The sequence below is a fragment of the Trachemys scripta genome, chromosome 1, assembly GCF_013100865.1.
Source record: "Trachemys scripta elegans isolate TJP31775 chromosome 1, CAS_Tse_1.0, whole genome shotgun sequence".
In the NCBI taxonomy this organism is placed as follows: domain Eukaryota; kingdom Metazoa; phylum Chordata; order Testudines; family Emydidae; genus Trachemys; species Trachemys scripta.
Genome location: NC_048298.1, coordinates 156,198,072 through 156,212,041, shown reverse-complemented (window position 1 = coordinate 156,212,041; position 13,970 = coordinate 156,198,072). Strand labels below are relative to the sequence as shown.

At 43.5% G+C, this 13,970-nt stretch overlaps 1 protein-coding gene across 3 annotated transcripts in view; it reads right to left on the bottom strand.

Annotated features, from left to right (window-relative positions):
* BBX (BBX high mobility group box domain containing) overlaps window positions 1-13,970 on the bottom strand; it is a 99,512-nt gene that overhangs the window by 46,132 nt on the left and 39,410 nt on the right. For all 3 annotated transcript variants that reach the window (XM_034790550.1, XM_034790559.1, XM_034790569.1), the window contains exons 6-7: window positions 12,360-12,440; window positions 3,187-3,267 (exon numbers count right to left, since the gene is read on the bottom strand). In XM_034790550.1, coding sequence (XP_034646441.1) covers window positions 3,187-3,267; window positions 12,360-12,440 — 162 coding nt within the window. The remainder of the gene's footprint in view (window positions 1-3,186; window positions 3,268-12,359; window positions 12,441-13,970) is intronic.

The window sequence follows — 13,970 nt, the reverse complement described above, 5'->3', positions numbered from 1 at the left end:
TGATTCTGTAGAGATGTAGATCTCTATGGAACCCACGGCTGAACTGCATGGCTGTGGCCTTCCAAGCAGACACCAGATTGTAGCCCTAAAAGTAGTTGCTTCAACTACTACTAGAGCTTACACTAAGATATTTGGCCCACTTTTAAATATATTTTTGGCACTGTTTGCATAATACTGACAAAAATCAATCTAAAAGGAGAGAGAGATGAAGTGGTGAGTTTGATTCTAATCCATACAAATAAAAAAGAGTGGGGGGAAATGCAGGTATGGTCAAACCTGAACTAGCTATTGGGCGCCGACAATGGGATCCCAGAGTCCGGTGATGGGTCCCCAGAGCTTAGGGTTCACTGTGGGTGGGGAGTGGGAAGCCTGCTCCTCTCTAGCACACAGCACATGATCTTTGGATTACAATGGTGCGATGCAAATGCCTGCCAAATGAACTTGCAATTCTGGGGTTCACTCCAGGGGTCTGAACACGGCATGTTAGGGCAGCTTCAAATTAATGCCTGATCTGCTCACCCAGTAGTCATTAAAGAATTAAGAAATTCAAAAGTTAAACAGAACCTCTCATATTTTATGTGTCCAACTGGGATCAGGTGTCACAGAGAACACAAAGCCAAAACCATACCAAAAAACCTATCAGAGGGGTAGCCGTGTTAGTCTGAATCTGTAAAAAGCAACAGAGGGTCCTGTGGCACCTTTAAGACTAACAGAAGTATTGGGAGCACAAGCTTTCATGGGTAAGAACCTCACTTCTTCAGATGCAAGAAGTCTTGCATCTGAAGAAGTGAGGTTCTTACCCAAGAAGGCTTATGCTCCCAATACTTCTGATAGTCTTAAAGGTGCCACAGGACCCTCTGTTGCTTTTAACAAAAAACCTATGTGAGCTTTTCATAGGCTAGCTGATTCTTGAAGGGAACTTGGGCCCAGCATCACCTGTAACAGACCAGTGACCCTCACAGCTGATCAGCTAGGAATCAGATGGCCTTGTTTATCGGGTAGACTCAGGAGAAGGGTAGCTCCCAGGCAGATGGCCTGGAGGAGGACTGAGGAGGGTTGCGGGAGGGAGACTATCTGGCCTCTGTGACTGGCCCTGGAGGAAGGGAGATTCCCAGAGGGGAAAAGCCCGGACAGTCAGCTCTCTCTGTAGGAGAGTGGAAAAGAACGGACTGTGGAGCCCAGGAAGGGCAGAAGACCTTTTGTTTATGTTGATCTTGGGACTATTTACTACGTTTGCTACCAGCACCTCACTAGGTGGTGCCTGGGGGACGGGTCACTTGCAGGTTTACACTAGTGTAAATGGTGGATCCTCTGTAACTTGCAGTCTTTAAAACATGATTTGCGGACATCAGTAACTCAGCCAGAGGTTAGGGGTCTATTACAGACGTGGGTGGGTGAGGGTCTGTGGCCTGCAATGTGCAGTAGGTCAGACTAGATGATCATGATGGTCTCCTCTGGCCTAAAGTATGTAAGAGTTTCCCCAGAAGATTAGTGCAAAAATAGAGGCATGGTGAATAGTGCTGTAGTGGCCACAAGGGCAGGCTTTTCAGGCTGACTCAGCCAGAGCTAATATGCTGCATCTTAAGAAGGATGTGTGCAGAATGTCTGCCGTGTTTTTATTAATTTAAGTTGAAGCCTGTACCTTACATTTAGTTTGTATATTAAATTAGGTTTGTATGGAGAAAACTCCTGGATATTTGTTTCAGATCCAAGTTTCTCACTGCCAGACTCAGTCTCCTCTTCTGCTTCAATTGTGCTACAACTCTGCACTCCTGTGGGCAAGCATATGGATTTTCCTATGACCCCTAGGGATTTGTTTCTTAAGAGGTGCCAGACCTTCACCTAGTGGTGATATGCAAACATCAGGCCCGATTCAACAGTGTTACTCCAGTGCCGTGTTGGTGTTACTCCAGTGAAGTTAGGCTCACTATTATTAAAGGGGTACAACATTAAGATGACGTACAGAATGCTGCCTAATAACAAAGGAAGGGAATAGTTCAACACATTTCTAGTGTTCACTAGCTTTTTTGGCTTGTTTTCAGAGCGGCAAAGGTCACATCCCCCTACAGATCACTAGCTCCTGCTAACTGTGATCACCCTAGCATGCACCCTGCTGGCAATGTAGCACACACACACTAATGAACTCTGCTTGAGCCTGGGGACTGCCTAAAGGGTAAGGCAAATCTCTTCTTTTCACTCATGCATGTTTCTTTAAAATGTATCTTTCTAATATCCTTATTTTTTAACCAAGAAGGCACAAAACATTACTGTTATGCAGTCAGGGGAAAAAAACCCACTCTACGTGGGTCCAAATTCTATAGTTTTTTCAATGGTTCAAGATTCTAGATTTCTCTTCAATAGAATGAGTGTTGGGATGCCACTGGATGAGAGTCAGCGAACCATTTTGGGCACTGAAATCTGCAAGCTGTGGTCTTGCATAGTAAACAAAAATGATTAATGAACAATATGCTGAAATGTTCACTTTTCCTTATTTATTTGAGGGACCCCCAGCACACATCCTTTAATTTGTAAATTATCGACATATTAAAAACAACATAACCAAGCCAAAAGTCAAGGGGATGGGGTATGTTTTATCAACAACAAACAAGCTGACATTTCAGATGCATCAGGACTTCCAGTAGGGTCTGGGACACCTAAATCTCAGCTAGTTTATTTATCACTACCAAATACTCACATGGTAATTTTAATCTTGGATACTGATTGCAGCCCCCACTGTTTATATAGACCCTCACATTCCTCAAAACCTGCTTCTTGCTTCCTAAATTGGGTCACATCACCCATGTGTAAGTCCTATTCAAGTCACATACTGAAGTGTGACTACATACTTTTCTGAATCAGGACCCTGGTATCCGCAGTGACCAATCATCTACACCTTCTCTTGCCGTACCTGTTGTCCTGAATGGTGTTTTTGTCCGAGCTGTACTGTAAGTTCTCCAGGGCAGGAATCTGATCCTGCTTTCTAAGGGACCATTTACATTTACAACATAAATGAATTAAAAAAAGGTAAGCCGTAGGTATCCCCAATGACAGCATCATTATTTGAGTTAGTATTCAGGCTACCTTGTTGCTAACGGTAAGTTTGGTGCTAGACTAACTTGTGTAGCCCATGCGTTTTGGGAAAAATCTGCACACATATTCACATCGTGATGGTAACAGGAACCTTACCTCTGCCAGCTGGAAGAGTGCTGACTTCCCACAATGCTTTACAGGCTCAGGACTCCCCAGCTGTGAAGTATTTGATGAGATCTACATTTTGAATAAACAGAAGAGAGAACATTTCAGGGTTACTGGGGACGGGGATGTGGGGGGAGGCTGATTGTCCCTCAGCTTCTCTTGGGATATTGCAGACAGTCAGTATAAACACAGAACCCCAAGTTAGGAAAGCATCCCTATTCAGGAAGACCTTAAGCATGTGCTGAAGTTCCATGAAAGTCAACAGGACAAAGTGTGTGTATAAGTTTTTTCCTGAATCAGGACCTAGGTGAGTAACCACATTTTTTATTGGATTTGTAACCTCCAATTAGATGACACATGCTGGCCAGGCAGGTTTTTCTACATCACTTGTCTTAAGTGATCACCTAAGGGACCACAAAAAAAAAACCATCTGCTACTTAGCAGAGGTGGGTCTTTTGCTAAAGTATAAAGTTATACTGGAAACATTGGGGAATTTTTCTGTGTGGTTACTTAAAGCAGAGTATTATTTGTATGAGATGGGTGCAGCCTTCAATGTATTCCTTAAAGGCAGGGGTTGGCAACCTTTCAGAAGTGGTGTGCCGAGTCTTCATTTATTCACTCTAATTTAAGGTTTCGCGTGCCAGTAATACATTTTAATGTTTTTAGAAGGTCTCTTTCTCTAAGTCTATAATATATAACTAAACTACTGTTGTATGTAAAGTAAATAAGGTTTTTAAAATGTTTAAGAAGCTTCATTTAAAATTAAATTAAAATGCAGAGCTCCCCGGACCGGTGGCCAGGACCCAGGCAGTGTGAGTGCCACTGAAAATCAGCTCGCCTACCGCCTTTGGCACGCATGCCATAGGTTGCCTACCCCTTTGGCACGCATGCCATAGGTTGCTTTAAAGTTAAACAGAAGCTTTCAGTAAGTAAAGTTTTCTGGATCAATAAGGTCTTATTTGCCCTTTTACATAGACACTGCTATGCCTGCCTTAGCAGATGCCTAGTGGGCCACTTCACAGAAGTACCTTAATCTGCCTGTTGTTACTGGTGGCACAGCAAAGAGAGCATTTTAACCTAATGGCAGTCACACTGCTCAGAGAGCATCAGCGTAGCAGTTCATTGTGCTGTCCCAATCTTGGCTTTGTAGAATTAAATGGTATTGTTTGGAATGAGAGACTCCATCCCTTAACACTGGTTTTTCAGGGCACAGGTGTTCCTGAGACAGTTTCTTCATAACACATTTATATTCACAGTCTTTTGGGATATACAAGGCCACTCTAATTTTTGTTTGCAGGTTTGTCCACCCTTAGGTCTAAATGTGTTTTTATATCACATTTTTCCTTTGGAATAGATTACTTTACTTTGCGGTTTCAAGGGGATACACTGGAATTAAAACATCACCACCCATTTTATTGCCACTCATTCACCATACGCCTATGTTTAAAATACACAGGAACATTATTTTTGTTTAATATTTATTAATAGTTATTACTTCTATTACAGTAGCTCCTGGTGGTCCAATCAAAACTGGGTCTCTGTTGTGTGAGGCATTATATAGCCTATATAGCCCGCCCCAAAGAGCTTCCAGTCTAAAACCTGATCCTCCAATGAGCTCCATAGAGGCAGACTCCTTAAGTACACAGAGCCCCATTATAGTCAACGAGGGAGTGTACTCGGTGATCCCCTGGCACAGATTGGCTTGCAGGATCTGGGCCTTAGTTTCTTTCATTTCTATTCTATAGTAACTTACATGATACAAATATTAACCACAAGGCAGATCTCCTCAATTCAACATCAAAGCTACAGAGGGGTCTGGAAAAGTAACTCCATGTTGCTTAAACAGAACATGAGCTCACGCAGAGGCATGTTCTGATTTTTGACACCACACATGCAAACCAAACAGAGTGGAAATACGTCATTAATTGTGATGTGGACATTCACAACCAAATGATGGCAGAGCTGTTGTTACAGTTTTACAACGTGGGAGGAGAAGTCAACATATTAGTTTAGCGTGAAATACACTCAACAGCTTTGAGAACAAACTGCAGGAAACACAGCAAGCTTAGAATTTACCACAGAGAAGATGTTTGCTGGGCTTGGGAGGTGACAGAAGGATCAAACAGCTCCCAATTACGATTTCAAATTTTACTCTCTTCTCATTAAATGCAATCTTCTAGTTTTAACAGAATTATCAGTATCTACCACACCTTGCTAATTTCCATTCACCTCAAGCATGAATGGCTAGTTCTTATAAACAGGGTTGGCTTCGGATCCCACAAACACACTTATTTTTAGGATCATGTTACTATCTCAGAGTTCTTCTACAATAATTGCCAATATTTTAGCTACTATTAATGGCATGGGCTGTATGTTATGCCATAGCATATACTTTTTGTTGCCTATGGCGTATAGGGCAACTCAGACATTTAGTAAAATGTTAAGGCCTTAACTAACACTAATATTATAAGTATATTTACATATTTTATATAATAATAATTTATATAGGAAGATTATGGCTTTTTCCTAAACTTGGAGTTGGGAGAGAGGGGGGATAGAGAATCAGCCATTGTGTATACAAATATCATGCCTCTAGATCAACCCCTAATTCGCAGGTGTTTTGCCTCTAATTGCTAGATTAAAATATTTTGCACAAAACCCAAACAAAATGTAAAGAGTTGTCGCTAAGTCTATTGCATGTGGGTCAATGAAGCTACACGGGATGCATTCTGCCCCAAGCGTTTGCGTGTCCTGACTGCAAGCAGGGTGAGGGAATAGAAAGGGAAATTATACATTGCTGCAACAAGAGTACTAGCCTGCACTTGTTTTGAAGTTAGTCTAGAGAAAAGCTTTAGTAGAGCAGCTAAAAGAAGAGTACTGATTTTTGAGGTGATTAGCCTGATGATTTTATTCCCATCGTTCCTTTTGTTGTTTAATAAAAGATGAGAATTTAGTTAAGTAAACCCAAGGGGAGCTCGCGAGTCTTCACTACACAGCGTTCATCACCATCTGTTCTCATTTGCCAAACAGATTCAACAGGCCCCAAGAGCAAGTCTTTCCATCTGCTCCTTTTCCCTCACCTGGAAAGAAGGAGAAGAGCAACCAGCAGCACATGGCCAGAGAACTCTCCAAGAACCACCAGCAAGTGCACCTCAAACCATTGTCCACTGATCAACCTCTGGCCTAGATCACGACCTTCCATGGAAAACCCCATGGAGAGACAAAATTTAAGAACATAAGAATGGCCATATTGGGTCAGACCAAAGGTCCATCCAGCCCAGTATCCTGTCTACTGACAGTGACCAATGCCAGGCAGGGAGTGAATCTAATAGGTAACGATCAAGTGATCTCTCTCCTGCCAGCCATCTCCACCCTCTGACAAACAGAGGCTCGGGACACCATTCCTTACCCATCCTAGCTAATAGCCATTAATGGACTTAACCTCCATGAATTTATCTAGTTCTCTTTTAAACCCTGTTCTAGTCCTAGCCTTTACAACCTCCTCAGGCAAGGAGTTCCACAGGTTGACTGTGCGCTGCGTGAAAAAGAACTTCCTTTTATTTGTTTTAAACCTGCTGCCCATTGATTTCATTTGATGGCCCCTAGTTCTTATATTATGGAAACAAGTACATAACTTTTCCTTATTCACTTTCTCCACACCACTCATGATTTTATATACCTCTATCATATCCCCCTTTAGTCTCCTCTTTTCCAAGCTGAAAAGTTCTAGCGTCTTTAATCTCTCCTCATATGAGATCAATTCCAAACCCCTAATCATTTTAGTTGCCCTTCTCTGAACCTTTTCTAATTCCAGTATACCTTTTTTGAGATGAGGAGACCACATCTGTACGTAGTATTCAAGATGTGGGCGTACTATGGATTTATATAAGAGCAATAAGATATTCTCTGTCTTATTCTCTATCCCTTTTTTAATGATTCCTAACATCCTGTTTGCTTTTTTTACTTCAAGCAGTCAGGACCACTACAGGGTGAGCAGGGGCCTGGGTCCTTAACTCAATATCACCACCAGATCTTTTGGACTTTCCTATGGATTTTTAAACATCTCTATGGCATCTGCACGCATAACCAGATAATGCTGCACTACTCGTAGGGCTCTCGTCCCCTGTTGTGGCCGGTCAAGAACAGGCAGGCCTGATTAGCCCTATCATCAGTTTTAATTGAAAAATATAGCACTTGGTGAAAACAAGAAGGTGAAAGGCATACTGGGACTCTCAGGAAGAAAGAATGCCATGGTATATAATGAGCTGTCTATGAGTGACAGGGGAATTCTATTCCTGGGGCAAAGGATGGCCATTATAAGTGACCCATCTACTTGATGGGATCACTCTTTTCACAAAGAGTCAGTCTTATCCACTCCTGCTGTGAAGGGAATAAAGAGAAAGTGAACATATGAGGAACACCCAGTCAGAACAAAACGCTATCTGGGACGGCTGCCAAGAATCCCCAGGCACACTGGCTCACAATGCTTTTCACAGGACTATTCCACTACTGGTTAAATATCTACTTTCACTCTTTTTTTTTAAGTGGCACTGTACATTGCTCATTGCAGTATGCTGCAAACTGCTTACCATAACTCAGCTTACTAATGGCAGCAATGCATTAATAGACCGGCCACAGGAAGAAGTGGCAAAGCAAGGAATGGGACTTTTGTCAAGTGTGACAAAGATGCCCTGTGTGAATGAAAGTCCTGTATTAGAAAAAAGCAGAAGCAGAGCTAACAGCAGAAAGAAGGGCTTAAATAGGGTTACCATATGTCCGGTTTTTCCCGGACATGTCCGGCTTTTTGGTAATCAAACCCCCGTCCAGGGGGAACTGCCAAAAAGCCGAACATGTCCAGGAAAAATACCGCCGGCCGGGCACTTCCCCTCCCGCAGCTGCTGTGCTCCCTACCTTGACTCTTCTACTCTGTTTAAAGCCGAGCTGCCCGAGCGCTATTGGCTTCGGGCAGCCCCCATGCTTCCGGACCCTGAGCCACCGGCCAGGCACTTCCCCTCCCGGGCTCTGGCTGCTGTGCTCCTCCCCTGACTCTTCAGCTCTGTTTAAGAGCCGAGCTGCCCGAGCGCTACTGGCTTCGGGCAGCCCCCTTGCCTCCGGACCCCAGCTGCTGGCCGGGCACTTCCCCTCCCGAAGCCGGTAGAGTCAGGGGAGGAGCACAGCAGCCGGAGCCCGGGAGGGGAAGTGCCTGGCCGGGGGTGCAGGGTCCAGAGGCATGGGGGCTGCCCGAAGCCCGAGCACTACCAGCTTCACGATTTGCCAGCCAGCCTCCAGACCCTGCACCCCCAGCTGGGTGCTTCCCCTCCCGTGCTCCAGCTGTGCTGGGGAAGCGCCGGCCGGGGGCACAGGGTCTGGGGGCTGACCGGCAAACCGTGAAGCCGGTAGCGCTCGGGCAGCCCTTTTCGCGTGGCTGGGAGGGAGGAGGGGGAATGCGGGGCGCTCAGGGGAGGGCGCAGAGTTAGGGCGGGGACTTTGGGGAAGGGGCGGGGCCAAATTTTTTTTATTTTTTAAATATGGTAACTAACTTAAAGAGATAGTACAGATTGCTGTGTGTTTCCCCCTGGAACAACCTAGATGAAATCAGGCTGCATACCACCTCCCCAGTGCTGTGCAGCAAGAGGTTAGTCACTGCAGTTAGCATTGCAATGATGTTGGCATGACACCAAGGGAGTAACCCTTGGTGAACAAAGGTTCTTGGTGCTGAAGTGTTTTTATGACCCTGATCAGATTTGAAGTAAATTATTGTCCTAAACTTCAGAGACAATGCCAGCCTGGAACAGACATTCTTCTCTTCCAACCTAAAATAAGTCCTAGCTACATGTAGCAGAGTAAGGAAAGGTTTTAACATTTCCAATAGAAAAAACAGATCCTATATTTAAAAACTCCCCCTTTCAAATTAACCAATAAAATGCACCTTCCAAGTTCCCCTGACTTCTACTGTTTCACACAACGTCTTCAGCATACTGAGTGAACTAGCTGGGCATAAGTAGGTGCATCATTAAACGCACTTACAGTACCTTCCTACAGGAAAGCTAGGAAACATTAATACATTTTTATAGAGGTTCTGTGAAATCCTAAAATCAGAGATATAATCATCTATTAACTTCTTTAGGATGGTTTGATAATTCTGTAGGCAGGTGATCATATTTTGTTCAGTTCTACAGGTGGTTGTTAATAGAGTCATTTGGATAGCACACAAACGACGGTAGAGATTTTAATAGCTGACGAGGGGATTTAGCTACACAACTCAATTGTGATATTCACATTTACAGGAGTTGTGTATCCAAATTCTGGCGCTAGTTTCAAAAGTCTCACCCTGTGGCTTCATCCTATTGAATTCTATAGGCTTTTTCCATGAGGGTTGCCCAATCTGATTTATAACCATTCACGAAAAACATTTAGTACATCTGGAACCTTCACTGCTACTGTACATTCATGCTATTGTGTGTCTTGCCAGAATACTGCTATTCAGACATTTTCTGGCCCGTTAATGGTTACCTGCAAATTATTGTTTTACACTTAGATCTCTTGTCAGTAATGATGTGTCCTGAATGCCCATCATAGCCAGGCAATTATTTTTAATTATCTTAAAGCTTAACACAAAGGAAGACACAGGGCTGGATTATGCCCAAGCCCATATGAGAACAAAGGGCGATGAGTAGGGAGTACGGGGGTTCCTGGATCCCATAATGCACCCGTGCAGGGCCAGGCACAATCCCAGTTCTTATGCTCAAAGAACAGAGACTACAAACACCTAGCTCCACGAGCAATACTAGACTCCCCAAAGTATAGTGGAAGGAGGTAGGACCACAGTATTAAATACATTCAACATATTCCTACAGCTGAGGGAACTCTGTTAAAATTATCCGTAGGTCACCATAATGTACACATTCAAGTACAGGTGGCAGGAAAAAAAAAAAAAAAAAAAAAAAGCAGCAGCAGCTCTAGCGACACGTTGAAGGTATTTTTGGATACATCGTCTAACGTGCTTTATTTACTGATCCACTATGGCATTATGTGGTGTCATAACTATAAAGGGAAGGGTAATAGCTGTCCTGTGTACAGTACTATAAATCCCTCCTGGCCAGAGACTCCAAAATCCTTTTCCCTGTAAAGGGTTAAGAAGCTCAGGTAACCTGGCTGGCATCTGACCTAAAGGACCAATAAGGGGACAAGATACTTTCAAATCTTGGGGGGGGAAGGCTTTTGTTTGTGTTCTTTGTTTGGGAGTGTGTTCGTTCTCGGGGACTGAGAGGGACCAGACATCAATCCAGGTTCTCCACATCTTTCTAAGCAAGTCTCTCCTATTTCAAACTTGTAAGTAAATAGCCAGGCAAGGCGTGTTAGTTTTCCTTTGTTTTCTCAACTTGTAAATGTACCTTTTACTAGAGTGTTTATCTTTGTTTGCTGTACTTTGAACCTAAGACTAGAGGGGAGTCCTCTGAGCTCTTTAAGTTTGATTACCCTGTAAGATTAATTTCCATACTGATTTTACAGAGATGATTTTTACCTTTTTCTTTAATTAAAAGCCTTCTTTTTAAGAACCTGATTGATTTTTCCTTGTTCAAGATCCAAGGGGTGGATCCTGACTCACCAGGAGTTGGTGGGAGGAAGGAGGGGGAATGGTTAATTTCTCCCTGTTGTAGATCCCAAGGGGGGTTGGAACTGATTCACCAGGAGTTGGTGGGAGGAAGGAGGGGAATGGTTAATTTCCCCTTGTTTTAAATCCAAGGGGTTGGATTTGTTTTCACCAGGGATTTGGTGAAGGTTTTTCAAGGTTTCCCAGGGAGGGAATCCATTGAAAATGGTGGCAGCCGAACCAGAGCTAATCTGGTAATTAAGCTTAGAAGTTTTTCACGCAGGCCCCTACATTTGTACCCTAAAGTTCAAAGTGGGGATCTCAGTCCTGACATGTGGCCTTGTAACTCTTGAGATTTGTTTGCTCTGCTCTGCATCTCTCTATTTCTAAGGTGTATGCTTCCCGCCTGCAGAGGCAGCTGTCATTCTGCAAGCTGCTGCAGCTCCTTACAAAGGGGAAGCATGCAGCCACTTTCCATCATCCTCCGTTTGTTGCTTCCCTTGATCTAAAATAAGAGGCCCTTTGGAATGAAAGTCTGCGGCTCTTCTTTGGTATGGAAAGACACATAATATCCCTGACTTCACTGCTTTCGTGTATGTGGGGCTCTGGTGTTATGTGCGGTGTGTTAGAATAACAAGCCTACCTCTCCCTGGATCACTGGTTACTACGCCAACATTCTTCCCCAGCAGAAGGCTCAAATCAATTCTGTTATGCTGCTGGGAATTTACTGCTTGTTCCTTTCGCTGCTACCGATGTAACCACCTGGTGTAACCCACATGCTTTATACTGCAGCATTTTAATTTGTTTCTCTTGTGGAGGAGGAGACAGGCGGTGGGGGATGAGGAGACATGAATCTTATCCAGATACTCTGTCTCTCTGCACAGATGCAGAGAACAGGGCAGGGCAACTCAGGTGGAAGGATCCAGGTACTTCCAGAATGGGGTGGAAGAGTTACCAGATATGCTCAGTAGCTGTTCTGAGACTATAGGAATTTTTTTCATTGTGGTCACCACACCTGACAGGTCATACCCTTGTCACCCTCTGAAGGCTGAGCCAATCGGAGTGGAAAGGGTGGGGGAAGATTATAGAGGAGTTAAAAACAGCCCTGTAGACTCAGCAGCTGATGGATACAGGACCAAAAGATGTGTCTGCTGTGAGGGATGAGTCCCTTTCCTTTTGCCACTTTGGATACGGGGCAGGGCTATTCTAGCTGTATTTACTAGGGAAGGCTAATGTTTGGTCCACCATGGTGTGTTTTGTGGGCATAAACAGAGAGCTGGTAGGGGATCATTTGTTACCCCTACATGCTACAGAGCCTGTGGACCTACATTTAGCTACATATTACCTAACTGCTCTAAACTTGGATTCTATCTGAGCTAGAGAGAGAGAAAATGGGGTAACATTTCAGCCAAGAGTTAAGTTGAGGTGCAGGAAGAAGGTAAGTGAACAGTTATACAGAATATTGCCTGTACAGCTCCATCCTCCCACTACACTTGCAAAGGCTGATCAGTCATAATTAACAATATCCTTTCCTCTCTCCCACTTAAAAAAAATAGTTAAGTTGTTATACCTCCGCAAACTGAAACAGTGCTGACTCCTCTGTTTGTTTTGCAGCCGCCGGGGCATCAGGTTGTGATGGGCTTGAAGAGAGCTGGAGGGAAAAACAATTATTTTGTATATAATCATCTCTAGCTTCAACATTCTACACTTCTAATACCGAAATGTACAAAGACTCCCTGTATCCAAGACCATGCAGATAACTGTACTGTCAAGAGTACTTGGCTTTCCTAAGGGGCTAATAAAAGGTAAACTGTGAGGAATAATTACATCACTTTCACTATTAAAATCACCGTGAGAATGAATACAACATAATAGATTTTTAAAGAGCTTTTCCTGCTTCACCGAATAGTCAAAATAAAAAAGTACCACCACCTCATGTTTCAGAGTTCAGTGAAAGGGGTATTTCACTGCAGTATGCTGGCATTTAAAAAGCACAATAAACCACTTAGTTTGGAATGTGTGTGGATGCAGACATTGTAACAGCTGCACAAAACCAAAGCAAGGCACTGGATAAATGCCAGTAGCCATAGCCATAGATGCTGTACTTTGTAATCGGAATTTCTGATTAACATTGGGTTTGTATAGCGATTTATTTTCTACTGCCACAAATGCCTGCAATGTAACCAGAAGCATGTTTTAATTTTCCAAGGAAATTAAAACAGGCCAACAAATAGGCATCTGAGATGAAACATATATGAGTAGCTTCCAACTTGCTCACCTTACAAAAGATGGATGTGCAGATGTGGCAGTGGATTGGCACCCTACCCTGCCACTGGGTAAGGAAAAGCCAATGGGATTTAGTAGGTCGTCACAGGGCCTCAGCATAACCATAACTACAGCACCTAACAAAATGCTGCACAACGTCCCTCCGGCCCACGGCATTGCAAAATGAACAAATGCAATCAGTAAGTGAGCTGTGATTTCCCCTATGTTACCAGGACTTACCAGGAAACTCCAAGCAAAAGGCCATTAAAAAAAAAAGATGGAGTAGAGTGATTTTCGCTGTTTTGTAGGAATTGTGCAAATGCTACGATAGAAATATTGGATGATGAATATTTATTTATTATCCCCACAACCACCACCACGGACACTGGATTTTTAAGGTGGTGGTAAGTGATCTTATTACTGGCTGGCAAACTGAGTTTCCCCTCCCCTCGAAAGTGAAGCCATTAGCTTTTAAAAATTCAATATTATACATTTTATTCTGGCTGTTATCTTTCCTGATACATTAAGGATCTGTCTATTCATGTATTTCAGGAGTTTTGAGATCTTAGCTTGAAACCTTGGGTTTTGTGGATTGAAGTTAAGATATGAGCATTCATTTATTTTGGGGGTGCAGGAAGAGAGGGAAACATTATTAGCACTAAAAGACAGGAGGCTCAGATCCACAGCTGGTGTAAATTGGCAAAGCTTGATTATCTTCAGTGGAGCTAGAGTGATTTAGACCAGCTAAGGATATGGCCCCAGTGCGTCTGCTTTAACTAAATGTCTTTGCTTATGGGTTTAGATTAGCCCTTATGTGTCATCCGCCTCCCTCCCCCCGAGCTGTACGGAACTTAGCCACACAACGCCCCCTACAGTTCTCAAGATTTCCACAGCTCACACGTGTGTGTGATTTCAT